The sequence below is a fragment of the Aricia agestis genome, chromosome Z, assembly GCF_905147365.1.
Source record: "Aricia agestis chromosome Z, ilAriAges1.1, whole genome shotgun sequence".
NCBI classification, from domain to species: domain Eukaryota; kingdom Metazoa; phylum Arthropoda; class Insecta; order Lepidoptera; family Lycaenidae; genus Aricia; species Aricia agestis.
Genome location: NC_056428.1, coordinates 25776130 through 25799997, shown reverse-complemented (window position 1 = coordinate 25799997; position 23868 = coordinate 25776130). Strand labels below are relative to the sequence as shown.

The 23868-nt window shown below is 35.9% G+C and overlaps 1 protein-coding gene across 1 annotated transcript in view; it reads right to left on the bottom strand.

Annotated features, from left to right (window-relative positions):
- LOC121739139 (tetratricopeptide repeat protein 39B-like) overlaps positions 1 to 23868 on the bottom strand; it is a 100470-nt gene that overhangs the window by 11449 nt on the left and 65153 nt on the right. The window contains exons 3-11 of the mRNA XM_042131478.1: positions 23805 to 23842; positions 23421 to 23522; positions 22951 to 23134; positions 22279 to 22436; positions 21770 to 21935; positions 21391 to 21552; positions 20208 to 20371; positions 9425 to 9583; positions 36 to 222 (exon numbers count right to left, since the gene is read on the bottom strand). Of these exons, the coding sequence (XP_041987412.1) occupies positions 36 to 222; positions 9425 to 9583; positions 20208 to 20371; positions 21391 to 21552; positions 21770 to 21935; positions 22279 to 22436; positions 22951 to 23134; positions 23421 to 23522; positions 23805 to 23842 (1320 nt within the window). The remainder of the gene's footprint in view (positions 1 to 35; positions 223 to 9424; positions 9584 to 20207; positions 20372 to 21390; positions 21553 to 21769; positions 21936 to 22278; positions 22437 to 22950; positions 23135 to 23420; positions 23523 to 23804; positions 23843 to 23868) is intronic.

Sequence of the window (23868 nt, the reverse complement as noted above, 5' to 3'; positions counted from 1 at the left end):
ATGGCGCCAAACTGTGTTTCTTTTTAAATTATTACCCGTAGCATGGTATCGGCATAGTGCGTGTCTTTGGCGAGAGCTGGGAACAGGTTCCAGAGGCAGGCCATCTCTATGGCTGGAAGGATTAGGTAGCCCTTCTGGCGCCACTGGTTGCAGCGTCGTTCGATGAATTTCTCCATGGGCACCGAGCGGCCCATAATGCGGCGACGGTGGCTGGGTGCGCCCCTGTTATTAAAAAGATATTACATAAAGTGAATGATTACAGATATCAGGATCATGCAATATGTACGTAGAAGGGTATTAACAAAATCGCAGCCTAAATATTGACATTTTTTAGAGAGAATATTAAGTAACTATACATAATATGATAAAAATTATTAATAAAATCTCTGCCTAAAAGACTCGCACTAAGTCAATATTCAACCACGAACGTTATAGGGGAACTACACATTTTGCCAGGACATACTGTGATAGGACGTTTCCTTATAAGTAGATGAATATAATTATTATTACTTATATCATAGAGCTTATCTGCCGTGGTATAACAAAAATGCCGTTAAGTGACATTTGGTCGATTTTCAGATTTTGACTGTACATGAATAAGAAAAAAATTCTCTATCGACCTATATAAGCGGTTTTCTGATAAGTTGAATAGTTTCGGAAATAATAATAATGAAAATGCCGTTATATTACCCTTTTTTGTGCATGTAATACGCTTAAATGACGTTAAGTCATATTGGGAGTCAATATAGCCGCTAATGTTCATTAACTTGTATTTTTATTATACTTTTTTCTTGTGATTGTTTCACTAGATTGCCGTTATACGGTATTTTGTACACTGTAAAGTGATTAAAGTACTTTAACTATTTTATTGTAACTCTTTTTTAATGCAGGACTTTATGTTTGCTAAACAATAATGCCGTAAAGTGAAAAAATTAGACTTAAATGTGACTAACGAGTCTTAACGGCATTATAGCTTAGCATTTAGTACATTTATATTTTTACTCAATGAACGCTACGAGCCAGTAACGGCATTTATAAAGTGAAATAAAACATATTTTAAATTAAATATTAGATTTAAATGTTGCTATCTCACAATAATACGCTATAATGCCGTTAAATAATCTCACCCGGTGACATCCTAGTTTCGCGGTCAGAGGTCAGGAGTATTCAGTGCGTCGCAGGCGCTTACCGAATGCGCTGAATTAAAATTCCCTATCTCAAAAAACAAACTTGCAGTATTCCTAATAATAATAATAAACTAAGTTGAACAATACCTACTACAATAAAAAATAATCACTAAAATCGGACTTGTGGTTCCGGAGATATGCGTGCACAAAACATACATACATATACATACATACACTTTTGAAATTTGCCACATTTGTTCAGAAGCTGTCATATATTGATATAATATTATACAACAGTTCTGGAAATATTACATACATGTACACGTCGAATTGATAATTTTGACTTGATTTGTATTTTGTAGTTTCAGTAAGTTTTATTTTATTTAGTTGTGTTGTTTTTATTTGAGACAGAAAGACTTAAAAACGGCCGTCTTAAGAGCATGCTATAATTATAATATTATTATGTAGAAATGTTATCGTGCCTCTTAGCCACCCAATTAATGTGATATTTGTATTAAGTAAAGAGCTAAGCGTCCATACAAATTAGTTGTAAGTATAATCCCACCAAAACATTAAATGTAAAAAGGAGCCAAGCAAAATATTGCATAGCCATGCAATATATCTATCGTAAAAAGTTTTCAGATCACATTCAAGCCAAGCCTTCATCTTATTTTGTAATTTAAATCAACATTAAGTGAATTTATCAATAGTTTTCTTTATTTTATATATTATTATAGTGGCTCGGCAACGAGCACAAGAAAAACAAATATAAAACTTCATATTTAGGGTAGTTCATACTTACACAAACGGCAAGCGTAAAGTGTTTTTTAGTACCGTATGTAATGACGCATGTCGACGATTGTACCCAATAAATACCCAATCAGTCGCTGATTATTTCTCTAGTGCTCATTGCCAAGCCACTATAATAATTATAAAATAAAGAAAACTATATATATAAATTCACTGAATGTTGATTTAAATTACAAAATAATAATTATAATAAAACTCTTTATTGCACACCAAAATACATACACAATATGAATTATAAATTAATTAAGCACATTAAGCACACACGGCTTGAATGTGATCTGAAAACTTTTTACGATAGATATATTGCATGGCTATGCAATATTATGCAATATTTTGCTTGGCTCCTTTTAACATTTAATGTTTTGGTGGGATTTTATTTCTTTTTTTAAGGTTTCCTTTCTTTTCAGGTCACGTTAAAACGTTTCTGTACTTAGCTTAGCACACATTCTCTATCTCTAGGTATATATTCTATGTCGTAAAATTAATTGATAATAACAGGTAGGTACTTCTACAAAGTACAAATTCTATGACGATAGCCTAGAATTTCAGGATAACTTTTGAACTATCAAGAGGTTATTCGTGCATCGATGTTACTTTCGATTGAGTATTACGACCTATTCCGGATTTTTTTCAAACCATAATAATTATACTCCGCAAACAAGCGATACCGCGATATAAAGGGAGTGCTACACCATCTATCGAGCGAGTATGGAGTGTACATCGTAATTCGCAGTTCTGATTTGAGATTTAATCTAATTTAATTATCATAGTTTCATTGTTAACTTTGTTCACTATTTTTCCTTTTGTACGTAAAATAATTATTATGAAGTCAAAACTCATTTTTAATGTTCTTGCAAAGCCACAAACAATAAAATTCTTTTCTTTTATTTAATAAAGTTATATTATACTTTTCAGTTTTTAGGCTTCCTTGCCCAAAGGATTTTGACGACCTCTGTGGCTCAGTGGTGAGCGCGTTGGTAGCTCAAGCCGGGGGTCGCGGGTTCGAGTCCCGCCGACGGAACAAAAAGTTTTCAAAGTTCCTGGGTCATGGATGTGTATTAAATATGTGTATCATATAATAAAAATCTTAAATATATGTATAGTATAAAAGTATTAAATATATTTCCGTTGTCTGGTACCTGTAACACAAGTCCTTCAGGTACTTACCACAGGGCCAGACTGACGTGGTGTGAAGCGTCCATAGAAAAAAAAAAAAAAAAAAAAAAAAGGATGAAAACGGGAGCCTATTCCTAATGAGTCTAGATTTCGCTGTATGTCTGTCATCCGTCAGTGTGTCACGAGGCTAGATCTCGAGAACCGCAATAGCTAGATATTTTATTTTTTTTACAAATTATGTACTTTTATTGTCGCTATAAAAGCTAATAGTCCAACTAAAATAAAATGAATGATTAATGGGGGGTCTCATACAACAAACACGTTTTTTTGCCCTTTTTTGCCCTATATCCATAATGGTAAAAGTGAGGTTTTTGAAAATTTCAGAAAATACTTAATTGTATTTCCACTTTGATAATAAGTAATAAAAAGTACATAAACTTGTGATTTAAGGGGGGCTCCCATACAAATTTACGGTACGGAACCCTATGTACGCCAGTTCGACTCGCACTTGGCCAGTTTCATAATATTTCCTTTCATTGTGGATAACGACCTACCTTGTTGGCAAATTTCAAGGTTCTAAGTCTGCTAGAAGTACCTTAGAATTTTGATGATCTGTCAGTCAGTGAGTGACAAAATGTAGTTACTTTGATCATCCGTAACTATTAAACTATTTATCGAAATGTTATGTAATTTTGAGGTTATGCTAGTTTTAATACTTACTCCTAGTCACCGAAATTCTAAATTCCTAGCTTTGTAAACATCGAAGATAAATGGGGTGTGAAAAAGCCGCGAACCGCTTCGAGAAAAGTATGGTACGGCCGTGCCTTTGCTAAAAAGCTTGGCTGGAGCACTGCCGTGCTCCCAGATATACTATAGAGCTATCTAAGATGCTCAATAAAGTACATAATAAATATTGTGATTTACTAACTTGGGTTTTAATTTATTACAAAATAAGATTCCTATTTAATACTTTAACTCCGTATAGTTAAATATCACAATGCAATATTTTTCGCTTTGTATCGCTATAACGCCGTTAACGTAAAAAGTAAATAGTGTAACGGCATTTTAGCGGAACAATGAGTGGAGTTATTCATATACATATTGTAGCTTACTAGACTTAAATGCGGTAAAATACCAATAACAGCACTAAAGACTAACATAAGTTGGTTCTGTATTACTTGATATTAAACTAAATCAGGGTTATGTACTATAACGACATTTTAACTAAACCTATGAGAAAATGTTTGTAGTGTTTTAATAGACAACGTTTTTATTAGGAATAGAAACACTAAAATGCCGTTAAGGTATACGTAACGGCATTTAAGTCAAATTATAGATGAAAGAAAGAAACATTAATGATGAACTAAAACGAAAAACGGGTTTTTTTTATTATTCATAAAGAAATTCTAGAAGATCACATATTAATAGATAATAAGTATCTCTTTTATGTATGTTCTGGTGCTTTTCGATCTCAAATCGGTTTTGTCATTGAGGAGTTACATAGGTTTAAATTTTTACCGCGTTTTTTGCTCATAACTCAAAAGTAGGTTTTGGTAGTTAACGGCATTATAGTCATACCACGGCAGTTATAATCACATTCTGCGAATGACTAGCCTTTTAAACTTTTATGCTGGATTTACACAGGTGACTATAGCCACACGATTTACGCCGCACGGCGAAAATCAACAGTCTAAATGGCAATACGCCTAGGGTTGCCAGGCGTCCGGATAAATCCGGACACAGTTAGGCTTTTTGATTGCGTGTCCGGCCAAAATTAAGTGGAGTCCGGCTTTTGTAGAGCTCTGAATCAATAATTTTATATGACAATCTACTAATTTTAGAGCGTTTTACACCTAATAAAATGTAAAATTGTATGTAAAATTATTGTTTTAATAAAACAGAAAATTACGAAAGTATTCCTACACTAAGGAGTCCATTCTTAGTACTCCATAGCAGGACTTTTTTGTACAAATGTCCGGCCAAGCTGGCTGCTTTGTCCGGCTTTTCGATTAAGCCACCTGGCAACACTAAATACGCCGCATGCGGAATTGCCATTTAGACAGTCGATTTTCGCCGTGCGGCGTAAATCGTGCGTCTCTAGTAACCAGTGTAAATCCAGCTTTAGGTTTATAGCTAGTTGATAGATAAAGGTACAAGTTTTACCATTATCTATTAACTAGCTTACTTTTCGTAAATAATAATATGTGTGCCTGTTTTACCGTAAAACAGACACACAGATTTTAATAAACAATCATCACGATATTACATAGGTATTAAGTGTCCTATATAATTTTATGAGCTTGATACAGCAACTATGAAGTATCCATTACTAATCAAACTAATAATAGGTCATTTAAATATGGTATTACAGAGAATCACGTAACGCTTGGCTAGCCAAATAGCCTACTCCTAGCGTTACGTGATTCTCTGTAAGTATAATACATATAATATTATCTGTTAGTGAAACCCGTAGGTAGCTAAAAACACAAAAAAAATTGCGAGCTCAATTTTGATAAAACTAAACAAAAAAAACCTATATTTTTTATCGAATGATCATACAGACATAGTTTCTAATTCTATTGGGCAGACAGAAATCGTATACCAATCATTTTAGGAAAAATAAGGGCATCGCAGTTTTGTGCGTATCGAGTGTACGAGCGTCGAGCACTCAATAAGCGTTTAGCAGGGTTGCAACGAAAACTTCTATTTATAGAATTCTTTGGGTTGCAAGAATTTGGCTGTAACTATATTTGTTACCTTTGTACCTAAAACATTTTATTCCATTACCTTTATGATAAATGGATGGATGGATCCATTACCTTAATGGCTTCGAATGGATACATAGCACATACCATTGCTTGTCTAGAGTCCAGAGGTTCCCAAACTTATTTTGTCTACCGCCCACTTTAAAAACAAATTATATTTTAGCGCCCCCATTGTTTCAATAAATGCATCCTGATGAAATAAATCACCCTCCAATCCCCTACACAACGCCCCCCTTTTTTTTCTGGGTCCCACACCACCTTCAGCACCCACAAAGGGGAGTTATCGCCCACTTTGGGAAAGGCTGGTCTAGACGATGATTGGATGGAACGTTTTTAACTTTATAGTTTAAACTTTCAACTCAAAATGAAAGAAAATAGGGTTGCCCCTCAAATTACGCCATGTCCCGGGAAATACGGAATTTCTCTGAAAACACGACATATCCCGAAAACCACTTCTTTTTTATAAAATTAGAGGACAATCGAGGAAAGGGGACACCTGATGGACCGCCACCGCAACCACCGTCGGCGTCGCCCATGGACACGCGCAAGATAAGAAGATTGGAGGTGCATTACCGGGGCATTTTCAAAAAAACGTGTACCCTTGCAAAAATATGTCTATATTTTTTAAGGTCATTTATTTACCTTTATTTGAATGTCATTTACAAGGAAAAATATTGAACTAATGGAATAAGTTAAAAAGAACGCTGAAAACGTTATATTATTCTGATATTATTGAAACAAAATCGAGTTTTCGACGAAACAGATTCCGTTGTGCGACTAAATGTAAAATATAATTTAATACAAAAAATACAGCAATAAATGGATTTCTTCGTTATTTTTATCTAATGAAATGCATATTTAATTGTTTATTAAAAAAAATTTTGATAATTTCAAAGATCAACAAGAGTAGCAATTATTTTTAATCCATAGTGTGACTATGTGACCTATCCACTAGGTTATTTTTCATTTTTTTACATGAGTAAGTAATATTTAACATATATAAAGAAGTTTTTATAACACAAAAACCTTTTATTTAAACATTTTTATTGTTGCACTACTTATAAAAGTAAAAAATTCTTTGATTTCATAGATTTAACTTCATTAATTAGAGGGACGAACATCTCATAATCATAAAGATGTGTTCACATGTCTACGAATTCCTAAGTTATTAATGACATCGGATTATATGCACGATCAAAGTGCCGAAATATCCATGCAAATATGCACGAAAAATGGTCGAAATATGCACAAAATATGCACAATCAAAAGTCACTTAATATTAAAATTTATTATTTTTTTGAAGACTTTTCCGGTAGTGACATTAATAAAAGCGCCAATTTTTATAATTTCATAAAATCCAGGATTTTTAATTTCTTGAAATAAAGACTTTTTATTTATTTATTATACGCCAATAATAATTTCCTACCAACATTTTCCGATTGCAATCTTAATGCCCATGGAAGTTAAACTACCGAAATATGCACTATCAACGAAAAATTGCCATAATATGCACTATCGCCTAAAAAGTGACATTATATGCATTTGCATATGCAAGTATGCAAATGCATATAATCTGATGTCTAGTTATTATAAATCTGCAAATATCAACGACACAAAATGATTTTCAACTTTACTGATAGAAAAGTAGTGGAAATAAAATCAAAATTATTAAAAAAAAAAAAAACTTTTAGGTACTTAAATTTTAAATAGTAAATTGTTATTGTTAAGTAAAGTCGACGCCTTTATAATTTGGCTGTAGCGATATCGATTTTTCTCAGCAATGACTAAAGCTAAGAAATTAAAGTTCATTGTCAGTATTTAATCAATCAATCAAAAGTAACTTAATGTTAAAATTTATTATTATTTTTAAGACTTTTCCGGTAGTGACATTAATAAAATATAATTTCATAAAATCAAAATTTTTAATTTCTTGAAATAAAGCCTTTTTAGTTTTTATTTATTTATTATACGCCAATAATAATTGTCTACCAACATTTTCCGATTGCTATCTTAATGCCCATAGAAGTTAAACTACCGAAATATGCAAAATTGCCAAAATATGCACTATCGCCTAAAAAGTGACATTATAATATGCATTTGCATATGCAAGTATGCAATGCATATAATCCGATGTCTAGATGCAAAGAAAACTAGCAATCTAAAACATATCCAAAACGGTTTTTTACTTTAACGCGGCGTCACCTTAACACATAAGTAATAAAAAATATATTTGTACGTTAATCGTACCAGTTTAAAAATCACCAATTTTCTTAATAAAATCTGTGAATAAAAAAATTATTTATTTAAAATGTGAACTAAGCCTTATGCTTTCCGCCTGTTGTGACTTGTCCGTTCCATTATATGTGACCATACGAAAAGTCACAAGTCGGAAGTCACGTAATATTACTTTCTTTTACTTTTAAAGTGTTTGTAAATAACCGATAATAGTTATCACAATTTCATTTTTTTTACTAAATACTAAGCTAATTTTGCAACGTGTCAACAGTAAAAACAATTGGAGAAAGTGTAATAATGCGTACAAAATATGGTCACTTATCTGAACAAATAAACCGTTCCTGAAGAACCATCCAACCTGCGTCCGCGTCTTGTAGCAAATTTTTAACTACTAAATTCAAATTGAAGTTTTTCGATGTACAATGAAATATAGTGCTATCATTTAGTGCCGAAAATATTTTTGTAGTATGTTTATAAAACTAAAAAAAACGGTCACTAAACCGAACATTCCGGCCGGGTTGTTTTTTCATGATTATAATTTTAATTAATTTGTAGTTAAATTATGTTAGATTTTTCAATAACAAGACATTCAATTGATACATTAAGTATTTAGGAATCTAACATATGTTTTTTAAGTAACATACTTTAAGAAAAAAAATAGTTATTAAAGATTTTGTTACAACTTCTGGGAAGGGGACAGGTGAATTTAATAGGTTTCGGTACTTAAAAACCCTTATAAATCTCATACTAAATAAAATTTTATACAAACGTGAATGTATTTTAATAAAAGAAAACTTGTTTTTGCTCCTACATTAAAATTACAAAATGTTAGTATGTAATTTTTTACAAATAATCTGTAGCGAAGTCAAGGGACAAGGTAAAAACCAGGGGTACACATTTTTTTGAAAATGCCCACCGGTCTTTTACGAGGGAATATAATGCGCTTTTCTTGAAGGTTTGCTGGTCGTATTGGTCCGGAAATATTGTACCAGAAACGAGGGATTAGTGTCATTTTTCTCCAACTTACAGTACAGAATGACTGTCATCTCTCCAACTTACAGTACAAATGACTGTCTTCTCTCTCACACTTACAGTACAGAATGACTGTCATTTCGCTCCAACTTACAGTACAAATGACTGTCATTACTCATTTATCTCCCACTTACAGTACTGACGACTGTCATTTCTCTCCCACTTTCACTTACAGTACTAATGACTGTCATCTCTCCAACTTACAGTACAAATGACTGTCATCTCTCTCCAACTTACAGAACAGAATGTCTGTCATTTCTCTCCAACTTACAGTATACAAATGACTGTCATTTCTCTTCAACTTACAATACAAATGACTGTAATTTCTCTCCAACTCACATGATCATAGCGGCGATAACTCCAGTCGCGTCGCGGCCATCATCATCAATCTCCATCAAGATGGCCGCCCGCAGGTACATGTAGATGGTGGTGGACCACTTGCTGTCCCGCACAAGCACATCCACGCTGCTAAGGCAGTTGTTCCAGTTCAGCATCAGGCTGAAAACACGAGAAAATATTGATTTTAAATTTTACAAAAAAAAAAAAAACACTGATGGTAAAAAGTGGGCCCCGTGCGAGTTTCTTACGCCGGTTCATCACGCCGGGTTATTTCCCGAACCGGTGGTATGCACCAGTAGCTACGACGTGCTAAAAGTATTTGATTCAAATCTATTCAGAAATAAAATAAACATTTTTTATACATTTTAGTTGATTATTATTTTTAACAAAAAATTAAAACCGACTTCCAAGGTAAAAACAATAATAACATCCTTATAATATGAACTAAAAAGTATTAAATAATTTTTCCTATCTTATAGTGCCTTTTTCCGAATTCGGCTAAAACTCTAATATTTCTGTACACAATCTTCATAATTTTGAAGTCGGTACCAGATAGCTGAATCTTCAGTCTGCCAGAATATTTGAAACTTTTGGAACTCGAAGGATTAATAGGAGTACAATCAGTAAAACCGTTTCGGAGGAGTAAGGACACGAGAATTTTAAATAATTTATGAAGATAAGAAGATGTACTTAGTTATTGTATTAAATATTAATATCATAAGGCACTTATTTAAAGGGGCAGTTGTAAATTGCAGTTTTGGTAAGTTAAAAATTATAAATGGCACGTGTAATAACTAGTTTAGCAGTTAAAACTAAGCAGTAAAGTAAACAAAAATGAGTTGTAAAAAATAATGAAATGGATCATTGAAAACATTATTGAACAGTAAATAATTTAAATGAGCGGTAAAATCTAATGAATGAGCGGTTACGGAATTTGTCAGTAAGAAATCTCATTCTAAGCAGTTTTTTAAACAATGAGGTGATAAAATATAATAAAATCGGCCAAGTGCGGGTCGAACTCGCCCATGGAGGGTTCCGTACCGTTATAAAGCGAAAGTAAGGGTTGATTCAGACCACAACGCGACGCGTAGATGCATTTCTAAATTTGTATGGATTTGACAGATTTCAATTGCGTCAGACGTATTGCGAATCTGTCAAATCCATACTAATTTAGAAATGCATCTACGCGTCGCGTTGCGGTCTGAATCAACCCTAAGACGGTCGCCGGCTGCTGCCGGCTTTACACGAAATATTTCGAGTGTTTTGAGAATACACAAACTATTAGCAACAAATTATATCGTGCAGGAAACCGGTCTCGAACGCTTCAACTTCCAAGCGGCCACATGTGGTGTACGAATTCGGACATCTAGGTATAACCTGTCCCACTCGTTCGACTCGAGCGATCTTTGCACGAAATATTTTGAATGTGAAGTTTTGAGAATACACAAACTGTGTTACGCTCGTAAAAATCTCATAATTCGGTATTTTATTCGAAGATGAACTTTTCTCACATCCTGAGAATTGTGCCCTAGGTGCGCGTGATCTATGGCGCGGGCGGTTGCATACTAAGGTATCTATGACTATCTCGATGGCCAGCCGCTGCGGCTCGGCCGCTTGTGCGCGCCCGGCCCCGCGCTGCAGCGCCGCTCGCTTGACAGATGAAGCGAGACCACAGGCGATACGGCAAACAGTTATTGTACTAATGAACGCTAAACGCAATGCATAAGGTTGAAATTAGGTTGTTTTCCAGAATAGTAGGTAAATAATTTCTCGGCGATTTCGCACCGTTTGTATAACTTTGTATGGAAGTGAGACATTTTTTTTTATGAAATAAGGGGGCAAATGAGCAAACGGGTCCCCTGATGGAAAGCAACTTCCGTCGCCCAGGGACACTCGCAGCATCAGAAGAGCTGCAAGTGCGTTGCCGGCCTTTTAAGAGGGAACAGGGTAAAGGGGTAAGGATGGGAAGAGGAGGGAATAGGGGAGGGTAGGGAAGGGAATAATGTAGGGGATTGGGCCTCCGGTAAACTCGCTCACAGCGCTTGCGCTGTTTCACGCCGGTTTTCTATGAGAACGTGGTATTTCTCCGGTCGAGCTGGCCCATTCGTGCCGAAGCATGGCTCTCCCACGTATATCCCTCGGAGACATGCATTTACTTACTTGTATAATTAGGCAGCAGCAGCGTAAGGCACACATTTAACATTACTTTGAGAAGTATGTCAAAGTAATGTCAAATGTGTGCCTTACGCTCTGGAGTTAAGGCTGAATTTGTTATGTTTAATTTTGGTGACATTGGTCACCCTGACGTGGTAATGATGATGATGATGATGGTGAATGTAATTTGCATAGTAGCTGAAAGCATATGCTTTCAGTTCTTAAAACAGCGCCTAAACCCGCGAACTTGTATTTATAAGGAATCCAGAGTTCTCTTAGTATCTTCGGAACCATAGTATACCTCGGTGCAAAATCTTGCGTTTTGGTAGCATATGCTTAGGATGCTTCTTATAAAACCAAAATCGCCATATGTTTCCATATAAATTTCGAGGAGTTCCCTCGATTACTCATGGATCCCATCATCAGGTCACCTCTTTTGTGAACATGGTACCAAATTGGAGTGAAACCTAATACAACAAAACAAAAATTTCGAAAATCGGTTCACAAACGGCGGAGTAATCGTTGAACATACACAAATAAAAAAAAATTAAAAAAATCCACAGCCGAACATATAACCTCCTCCTTTTTGGAAGTCGGTTAAAAATGAATCGTACCAATGCTTTCTTTGGAAAGTTCCCAATGTATTTCAAGTTCTCTATGACACATCAGCGTAAATTACGCCGCGTTCGGTGTAGTGCGTAACCGTTCGGCGTTCGTCGTCTAACCTAACGCATATTTTGGTGTATGTCACTTCGAACACTGTATGTCATAAGTAATAAGACTCATAACTCCTAACAACTGAATATTGCTGACACTGAACTTTCGGCGCCGTACGTTCGGCAGATGTGTCCACTTGTCCAGGCCTTAGGGTGTGTACAGTGTATATTATGTTCCTAATATATAGAGAATTAGAGAGACTAGATGTCCCGCGCGGCTTCGTCCACGTAAATTGGGAATTTTACGGAAACCATACATTTTCCCATAAAAAATAGCTTATGTCCCTACTCCCTTCACTTGGTCTACTCTATATCTGTGCTTAATATTGCCACAAAAATTGCTCCAGTAGTTCGTAATTTCTAATATTTCCCCCCGTTTTTCTCACATTTTTCTGAGTTTCTTCGGTCGTATTAGTCTTAACGTGATAATATTATTTAGCCTATAGTATATTACTCGATAAATGAGCTATCTTACACTAAAATAAGTTTTTAAAACGCGTTCAAGCAAACATACTCTTCAGGTTTAAAATATTAGGTAGGTATAGATTTTTTTTAATTATCGCTATAAACTCGAGTCTCGATTTCAAAGACTATGAAAAGGACCAATAACACGGTCATTATAGGCTCATAAGTCATAACAATAGGACGATGCATAGTATAATATGGTAGTGATAATGATGATGATGATGAATGTAATTTGCATTTTTGCCTACTTTTGCTGTATAACAGTAAGGAACCCTTCCTGCGCGAGTCCGACTCGCACTTGGCCGATTATTTTTTTACTTTAACCTTAAAGGGGTAAAGACCGCTAATTTGCGCTCTTCCAAAAATTTGTTTATTTTTCTTATTTTGTTGTTTATTATGTGCAAATAAAAGGTTTATTATTATTACAGGCTACAGCCATAATATACAGCATTTATGTACACGAAAAATATACCCTAGACAGGAAAATTCCTCACAAATTGAGTGGAACGTTTTCCAATAATAAATAATAATTCATTTGGAGGGTTCGCTCATGCAGTATGCACCTCACCCTCGTTGACTGTACCAAATATTTGGAAAAGTACGGACTCGTTTATAGCACGATAACGTAAATTATAAAATATATTTGTTTACTAGGAAAAATTGGAAAGTAATAAAATTAATTCAGTTCAGTTCAGTTCAGAGAATATTTGAAAAAAAATATTCTGAATAAAAAAAATTGAGTTTGAATTTGAAATTCTTGGAATACAGCTGTACTTATCCTGATCAGGATATTATGGATTATACATTGATCCCGCAGTCCCTTTCCATCTAAATATGAAATGACAATGTCACACCAACATCAGGCGAGCTCTTATTGGTCGATACTCAAACAAATCAGTTTGTTAGGTCTAAAAGAATACTACTTTGCTGCTTGATATACTTAATATTATGAAACGACTGAATTGAACAAGTATCGAAGTTGTATATTATATGCAGCGTTGAAATATTTGACTAACCTGTCCCAAATATTTCATAAATCTTGTGCACATTAGCGACTGGGAGATTGTTTGGTGTAAAATGTCGAAATAATTTTTTGCCGTGCTATTAATTAAGGGCATGTATTTAAATCAATATCTGTATATTCCCTTTTCTCGATCAAAATATTTGAAAGTTTCACCAAAAATACTGACTTGGACACTAAATAATGCTAATTCAGCATACTATTTAAAATTATTTGCAAAACTGTTTTACTGAACGAATAACTATTATTAAAATTGTATATCTAACAATTCCTTAGTTCAACAAACGTACTATAACTTTTTAAAGGAAAACCATCACCTAAATTACTTTTAGGAACATCATTTATTCTAAATAAAACCCAATTTAATCTGTTATGTTCGTATAATTAAGAACACATAAAAATCATCAAGTGCTAACATAACATGGACTAAACTTTGGCACAGTGAATGGTAACTCAGTTTATAAACAATAATAATAAACAATCGGCAAAGAGCGAGTCGGATTCGCGCACAAAGGGTTCCTTACCGACATATTGCAAAATAATTAAGCCTCCGGCTTAGGAATTGCACTCTAGGGGTTGATAAGCTACTAAAGAAAAAAAAAGAAAAAAACAACGCTACGCGGGGCTCCTATTTCTGGGTGGTTAACAAAAAGATAACTAACCTAACCCAATCAAGTCGTATTGGGCCAACATTGCTATTAATTATTTAAGAATCATTAATAAATTTATTAACCCATACAATTACAATACAGTAGTAAATTTTGATAATTTTTCTTAATTTTTATCAAGAAACCTTGAATTATATAGTTTTGGAATGATAAAATCTTTCACCATGTCTCATCATAATTACCAAAAATCTTTGTCGCTAACACAGAAATAGAATATCAAGATATACCTATGGTCGCTAAAGAGTAAATAGCGAGCGCAAAGGAGTGAGTGCGGCGTTAGATGAGGAGGCCCCAACATGTTTTTCAGTAAAACAGAGAAACAAAAAGAAAATAAAGTTAGGCTAAAAATATTTTAGTTGCACGATTTGTCAATTTGTAGACTTTGTTATGATAATAGAAATTGATTTTATTGTGGTGCACCTTTCGATATCGTTTTTAGAAATTCCGTTGTAAGATTGTCCAATTTAGAGTACAAGTTAGTATTTTTGATAAACAATTTAAATTTTAGTTTTACAAATAATATATCCGATGTATGAACCATATTTTTGGTGTGAATTCGGTTATAAAGGTCGTCTTGTTTTGTATGATGTTTAAGTTTTTTTTGAAGGACATGTTCAGTTAATCAATTGTTTTTTTTGATCAGCATTAGTTTTTCTGGTATGCATTCAGTTAATTAGCGGAGTTAAGGTAGTGTGCTGCAAAATTATTCTGATGTGCATTTAATAATATCCCTTAATTAAGTACAATATAATAATGGATGCTGTTAAGCATTGGTGAACTACTCCACAAAAAACTAGTTTTGAGTAATCGGCGTTTTAAGATTTTTTTGGATAATCTTTATTTTCTGCTTATTATAAGCAAAAAAATGTTATTGTGTGGTATCATTTTTGACCGACTTCCAAAAAGGAGGAGGTAATACGTTCGGCTGTATGTATCTTTTTTTTATGTATGTTCAACGATTACTCAGCCGTTTGTGGTCCGATTTACAAAATTATTTTTGTGTTGTATAGGGTTTGACTCGAATTTGGTACCATGTTCATTAAAGTGGTGACCTGATAATGGGATTCATGAGTAATCGTGGGAACTCCTCAAAATTTATATGGAAACAATATAGTGATTTCGATTTTTTCTGAAGTGTTTCAGGCATATACTACCAAAAAGTAACATTTTGCACCAGGATGTACCCTGGTTCCGAAGGTACCCAACAGAACTTTTGAATCCTTGTAGACACAAGTTCGAGGATTTTGGCTTTGTTTAAATTACTCCAAGCAAAAGCCAATGAACTCTACATTATTTCTGCTGAACATAGGCTAAATTTTATTTGGGTTTCGTAAGATATTTGGGTTTTTCGGACGCCAGGTGTAAAGTCAACCAGAAAAGTTACTTATTTTGCGTACGCTTCCGAAACTATAAAATATAGTTGTTGTAGAAAATGTAAAAAATGTTCTAAGTAATTGTAGATCTTATAAATATCTACAAAAAAGACAGACTATACTTATCTATGTCAAGTGAGGCACAATAACCATTTTTTATTTAAAAATCTTGAATTTTATTTGGACTACATTTAAAGGCGTTTATTTTACTTATGCTATTAATCCTTATGAAAATAAATTATTTCATCACTAAGTACAGTTTATGTAGATAATATTTAGTCTTTGAATGATTAAAATTGGACGTTTAGTTTTGAAATTATGGCGATATTAAAATATAACGATAGTGGGCGTCACCAAGCGGGGGCGCGCGTGCGGGAGGAAGACAATCTGTGCAGTGTGCAGTGTGCACTATGACTATGCAATACGAGTATGCATCCCTTCTTCGGATAATTACTGCGTCCGCGCGCGTCGTCGATGTCAGCGTTGCAGTCTGTGAACTGACCTGGGAATCATTTTGCTGACCGAGTCTTTCCTGGGTAGGCTTTTTGCAGCCGTAACCGACATCCACGCGGGCGGAGCCGCGGGCGACCTCTAGTAATAATATGTACAACTCTAAGACAACAAGCTATAAGTAATATTCTTAAAAATAATCTAAAAAGAATCAAATAATTATTATTACTTATTATAGTGCCGTCTTCAGACTTCGCCTAAACCTCAACTATTTCTGTACTCAATCTTCATGCTTTTGAAGTCGGTACCAGCTTACCTTAGCGTAAGTTCTATGTCAAGGATCTCAGAACTTTTCCGGGCTGGTAGCGACTTCAAAAGTATGAAGATTGAGTACAGAAATAGTTGAGGTTTAAGCGCTTATTCCACTTGTCCTATTTAGAAGTCCTAGCTAGGATCCTACATAGGAGACTAATTAGTTCGCTTCTTATTCCACTTGTCCTAATTTAGTGACTAAATCAGTTGTCATTTTGGTCAGACGCCTTCTTAATGGCTCCAGTCCTATCAAAGCAACAAAAAAATGGTCTCCTCATAGGCTTAGCTGTTGCCTCAATGAAAATAAAAATAAATAAAAGGCGAAAAAGATGGTTGAAAGAATTTTGCTCCACGTAAAATTATGAATTATGAACTTTCTGAACTACTTGGAACCAGCAGACTTAAGAAATTACCTACGAATGGATTCCAGATCTTATAACATAATATAAATTGACTTTAATACAGATTTAGCAGTTCCCACTACAGATAAAAGGTTGAAACCATCTGGCAACACTGATTTAGTCATTCAGGAGCCACATTTTTTTCCGATTTAGGATCCTAGCTAGGATCTTAGCTTTCTAAATGTTATTCCTCTTGACAAAATTTTTTACGCTCCTAGCTAGGACTTCCTAAATAGGACAAGTGAAATAAGCGCTTTAGGCGAAGTCTGAAGACGGCACTATAATAAGTAATAATAATTATTTGATTCTTTTTAGATTATTTTTAAGAATATCATTTTTGTTTTTACCTTGGAAGTCGGTTTTAATTTTTTGTTAAAAAATAATAATCTCTGACACTCTTATAAGTCCCTTAAAACACTCTAATTTCTAAATTGATACTCTGATCAACAAGTGCCATTTTCGTCAAAACCTGATCTCATGCACCTTACTTTTGCCACTTTATTTTTGCCAAATTTTAAAGCTTATTTAGCCCCCCAATAACACAACTTTACCCATAAACTATATTTTATCATTGATAGGTTTAATAAAGGTTTAAGGTTACGTCACTGCATTATGCTTAGGTAAAGTGATATATATTGATAGTTAGTTATATAATAATAACGTAATAAAGAAATAACAATCGAAAAAATCAAAACTCAAATGTTTCGATGATACCACCTGATGACACCTGTTATAGAAAGACGTAGGGAAAGCGTCAGCGCGATGTAGGACACGCACGGCGCCATCTATTATGAATCATTGGAACTAACTTAATTTTAATAAATTTACGCATTTTCACGCCGATACAACCCCTTTGTCCAGTTAAAAAGTAGCCAATGTCCTTTCTCAGGCTTTAGACTATCTGTGTACAAAATTTAATTACAATCGGTTCAGTAGATTTGGCGTGAAAGCGAAACAGACAGACAGAGATACTTTCGTATAGCAGTAATATTAGTATAGAAGTATAGATAGTATAGATTATAATATTAGAATAGATTACTGTCTACACCCCTATTGTGTTTAAACTTGTTGCATAATATTTGTTTTTGTCGCCTCGTGTCGTGTTGTGTCGCACTAGTGCGGCTTCACCTTAAAGTTTTGAAACAGCTGAAGTTACTTTTACTTTTACCCTCGGTCGGTCACGTGGAGCCTGTAAAAACCCGGAGATTGCAAAAACGAGAAAAAAAATTATTTGAATTTATCACAGCAATTAGCAACTCCGCTCTTTTGGTAGCTTTTTATATTTCTATGATATAATCGCCACTCCATGTGCTCGCGTGCATGTGGTGTGTGCATTTAAGTTAAATATAATAATAATAATAATAACATTTTTACGCTACTTCTTAGCAGATAACTTTAAATGTTTTTGTACTGCCTACTGGTTTTCTTAAGACGCTCCCCTTACGGAGATACCGTAATTTACCGTTTTTAGAGTCTTTTTAACTCATAATTTGAAGGCTACAAAATTATAATAAAAATACAGAAATTACGGGATTATGAAATGCATCAAATAAGGTAATTTATTGCAATTGTGTTCAAAATGAGTTAGAATACAATTAATCTGCTTGTTATCTTTACGCTTGTGTAATAAATAATAATAATACTAAGCTAATGGTCGCCATAGTTAATTTACCTTTTAACCAGTTGGCCAAGCGTCATCTAGCTGTAGTGTTTAACGTTGCAGTCAACAAGTCGGCGAAACGACGTATAGCCGCGTGACTGAATGGCGTTGTTCAGTCAAAGGGCTAGCTGTTTGATTGAACGGCTATTTAAACCAGTTAGCTGCGACATACTCATGATATCAGCTTCCAAAGTAATACCAATTTATTTAAATTCAAGCATACATGCAGTATCTCCCTAGTATTTACAAATTACGGTTATTTAAAACACACGCCAATAGATCGAAAATTAATTCATTAGTTCTACATACTGGACGTTGGATTTTTTTTAGGTCAATTTGAACTAAGATAAGTAAAAAAATAGGATTTTGGCGCGATCTCGGCAACGCGGCAAATGTATATTGTATGGTTAAGGTCGTTTGCTCAGGGGATGGCCTTAAAGGCCATGGACCTAAATATGCCTTACTGAACATTACACATACTTATTAAAAACACTAAATTAGTATTGTTTCAAAAACCTGCATACGTATAAAGTATCTAAGTGTCAAAAGGCAGTGATAATAAAATTGATAATATTTAGCTGGTGACTTTACTAAAGCACGCTTGCTATCTCGATGCGCGTGTGAGGCACCAGCCGCAGTGGCCGGCTAGCGGTCAGCGCTGCGTTGTTGTATGTGTGTACCAAAAACGTCATAGCATCATGTGTGTCCCAAAAGTATTTCACGAATTCCATTACCGTAAGCACTTATTTGTAATGTGGCGCCCTTGGGACTTTGCCATTTCTTTACGACGCCCCTCAACCCAGCTCCCAAAAATACTTAGAACCAGCCTACATAGATTATCATTTATCATATTATAATCAACACTATTATATTATATTTATATTTTTATCAGGAAATAATGACCAAATCAAAACATAAGAATAAAAATTAAAAGAGATATTTATGAATGATATTAAAGCCAGCAAGGCTGGCTAATGTGAAGGCTGCGCTTGCTTTTCTGTGCATAGCTTCTGCAACCGGGGATTTAGACTGCCCGGGAATCCCGGGATGTATGATTGACATAATGCCCGCGGCGCTCACTAGATTAATTGTTTGTGTTGACATGCGACGCCCCTGGGACAGTGTCGCGACGCCCCGGGGCGTCGCAACGCACAGTTTGGGAAGCCCTGCCCTACACAATAACAGAATAATAATGTAAATTGGTCCACAAACGGCGGAGTTAAATACCTCTTCCTTCTTTTTGGAAGTCGGTTAAAAAGTAGCCTAAGTTATTGCTTATTGCATCAACTATCTGCCAAAAAAAATCCCGTCAAAATGGCTTCAGCCATTTAAGAGATTAGTCGGAACAAACAGACAGACAGACAGAAAATGCGGTTCTTACAATATTACGAACAGACTCTCTAATTTTATTTATATGCACTAGATGACCGCGGCAGCCCCGTTGTGCCGGAATCTGTGTATCAAAAACCGCATATCTTTACTTATTTTACTATTCTATTGACCTCACACTCTCAATCACACTCTCGGCTGACGGTCACTCGGGAGTTGGGAGTTGGGACTCACCATTCAGCCCACATGATCTCCCAGCAAGCCAAATGCTGTATCTGTTTCCAGAGGAGCGAGTGCTCTGCCACGATGCGGTAGGTCTTCACGCTCTCATCGATCATGCCAGTCATCAGCTCAATGCGGCCCTTGAAGAGAAGGAACCAGACGCTGCCCGGGTACAGCTGGAAAGATGTAGTTGGTGTAGCAGTGGCAGATGGAATACTGTACTCTCCAGGTTCGGCCATGACACATGTGAAGTTTTTATAGCTTGCACGGTAGAGATCGATTAACGAATCACAATATACGAATGTGTATAATGTAATGTACAGGTGAAACAAAACTAAGTGATAATAATTCAGAGTGTGTATGTTGTAACTTGTATGTTATATGCTTGTAGAGAGTTCACCGTGAAAGTAGTAGCGCTGAAAGATCAAATTTTTTTGTGACTTTTATGGGCAAGCGCCCGAGCGTCGCGAATTTCCCATATAAAAGTGGAAAAAAAAAAATGTTCTTTCAGCGCTGCTACTTTACAGTGAACTCTATAATATACGGTACTCATACAAACTCTAAAGTATTATCACTTAGTTTTGTTGCACCCTGTATACACTGCCAGGGTGGGGTCCAAAAATCGGAATGCCTCTGTAGGCATTCCGATTTTTGGACACACGACAGTTTTTTGCATAGAGTTATGTTTTGGAGGATCTTATGCTATTTTTCATGCTTGCCAAGGCTTGACCAGCGTCCACAAGCACAAGCGTGTAAAGAGAGTGTCTGGCTTGGCTTGCGTGAGCTAGCGGTGTAGTGTCGGTGGCATTATAATTCCAGCCTGATTGAATCCATCACACTGTTTATCCAAAGCAATCAGTATAACCTATACCCCTCCGCCACCATATTTTTATGCAAGAATTATCTTTACCTATTGCGTAGCCATAATACTAACGCCAGCTACATAATTTAGGAAGCTTTATGTAATGGAATACAATTCGCACTTCGCTAGTTAAAAACCAAAGCAGAACGAAAAATGCTTTTTTTCAATATTGTCTTACAATATAAATTATAATCTTAATAATACAACACTTTATAATAGACACACACACACTAATAGTTGACCAATAAAATACATTGCAACCAACATTTTTGATACAAATGCAAGCATAGAATAAAGCAAATAATTCCAAAACCAAAATCCAAAAGCAATTACCTCCAAGCTGCTCTTCAGCAGTTTCTGCGTGACCACTAGGTCTGGGGGTACGGAGGCAAAGTTGGCGATGACCAGGTGGTAGGCCAGCACTGTCATGCGGCAGAGCACAGACCTCAGACCTGGTAGATCAGAGGCTTCCAGCAGTTCGTCTAGGCCCACCTCCTACAAAAAGGTGAGTTAATGAGATGGTGACAGATAAGAGACCAGCGGATTACAGTCCCCTCTAGACCCCATTTTTTACCATTTGGATAAAGAAGAGTTCTTTTAAAATAGCGCAAACAGACAGTCTGGTGACATACAGAAAAACAGAAGCGTCTGTGATAATAAAATAATCTTTGTTATACGAACTAGCCCTCTTCAGGAATATAAAATGGCGCACCTTATTAGCAGTAAAGCCCACGAACTCAAGCACCGAGATGAGCTTGGGCGGCAGCATAGCTATCATGACGTTGAAGGTGCCCAAACCAAGCTTGACACCGCTAGAGAAGTGCCAGCGAGACTGATCGTTCTCCCACTGGCGGTGCTCAAGCAGCTTTGCGCAGTACCTGATAACATCACATCATATTGTATGCCTATCACTAGGAGGACAATTGAATTCGCAAGCCACATTCGCTCATTGACAGGTTTCAGGAGGAATTTCAGGAGGATTGGGGAGTTTAAGAGTTCTGAAAAAAATTAACGCAGCAGCCATTATATTTAGCACTTAATACATAGTAATTGATTATTACGATACACAATATTAATATTTATTATATAAGAGATATGAATACTATAGAATATATCAGACAAAATGGACTATGCTAGAAATTTTGATAACTAGGCTTCAGTTCAATACAGCGCGGAGAGTACCAGCTGTTTGTGAATTTTTAATAATTTTTCAACACTCACTTGTAGCTGGTGAATGCGGATCGGATACGCATGGAGACACGGATGACTCCAGCCATGTCCTCACTCTCAAGGGCACCGATGCAGGCTATGATCAGTTGGCATTCCGCGTTGATGAGCTCTGCGTGGGCTTGCATGTCCGTGTACGCCGCGTAGTTATGCTGGTGAAAAAAATGAGGTATGATTGTCTGACCAGAACTGAATAAATTAATGTTGATTGATCGTTTATTTTATGGACCCAGGTAACAAGCAATCGAAAGTCAGAACTGCTGGTAAACAATTACCAAGGCCCTGTGCCCTTGGATCTCTTAACACCAACACAATTGGCATGATCACCCTATGTCTTATTCTTATTACGGAAGAGTAGACAGGACTGACTGATGAAGGGAATCTGTCCCTTGTTTCTTAAGAAATGTCTGCATTTAGACCGGCCATAGACGGACCGCAAGTTGCAGTCGCTGCTGCCGACTGCTCCGACCGCTCAAGAACTAGTACTACTCGCGCAGTCCATATTGTATTGCGGATATTAATTTAGTATGGAAATTGCAGATCACCGTGCGGCAACCGCATCTTGCAGTCGGTCTCGACTGCAAGAAGGGGTCCGTCTATGGCCGGCCTTAGTACCTGAACGGCAAAACAGAGACATGAATTTCTTAAAAAAAGAATTCCAATTACCTTCTTGACGATGGAACTGAGAGTCTGCGAGAAGGATGAGCTGAGCTTCTCCTTCGCGTACAGGCTGAGCGTATGCTGCAGGGCTAAGCGGGCTCGGTGCACCTGGTAAGGGTCCATCGTCAGCACAGCTGGAACGAACTCGAAGATGGCAGCGCCGTGGGCATGGTATAGGGATGTGCCTTTCCTGTAACGATGGAGCTGTGTTATGTACTGCACTTTTGGGCTGCCTTTTCTGTATTCAGACTTTGGCACATAAAGAGTGTTTTTCCACTAAATAAGCAAGCTTAAAATCTGCTGTTTAGTAATTGTTATCCAAGAGTTTGCTTTAAATTAACTAGCGAGGTATTTTACGACCAGCGCATACACCCGATGTCCCGAAAAAAATGCGATGCGAATGCGATCCCGATGCCCATAGACAAAATAGAGAAACAGCAAGAGCGTTCTCAGTATTTTCTATTGGGTGTGCTCACCATGGTGTCATGATGGCTTCAGCGCCAGCTATGTCGTTGCTGAAGAACTTCTTGATGGCCACTGAGCAGTCGCTGAGAGCGCGATGGAGGTCCATCACCGGTCTAAAAACATGGCGTCATAAATTCCAATCCGATTCGTATTGTTTGATATTTAATTATTTATATTTATCTTATTTTTTATTCATTCAAATGTTTAAAAGTAGATATATTTTTTTTATTTAGGGGAAATTATATTTGGCACGTCGATATAGTAATTTCATGTCGGAACGAAGGTAATTATAAGAAAATAGGCGAAGTAGGAAGTATTCTAATTATTCCAAGTGACTGTCAGCGCAATGGTGTAGAAACAGAAAGTTAAAGAAGGTGGACAAGAACGGAACTCACTGTTGCTCGAGAGCATCGTGGAAGGTGTCCGAGTCATCCTGAAACAAAATTACTCAGTTAAAGA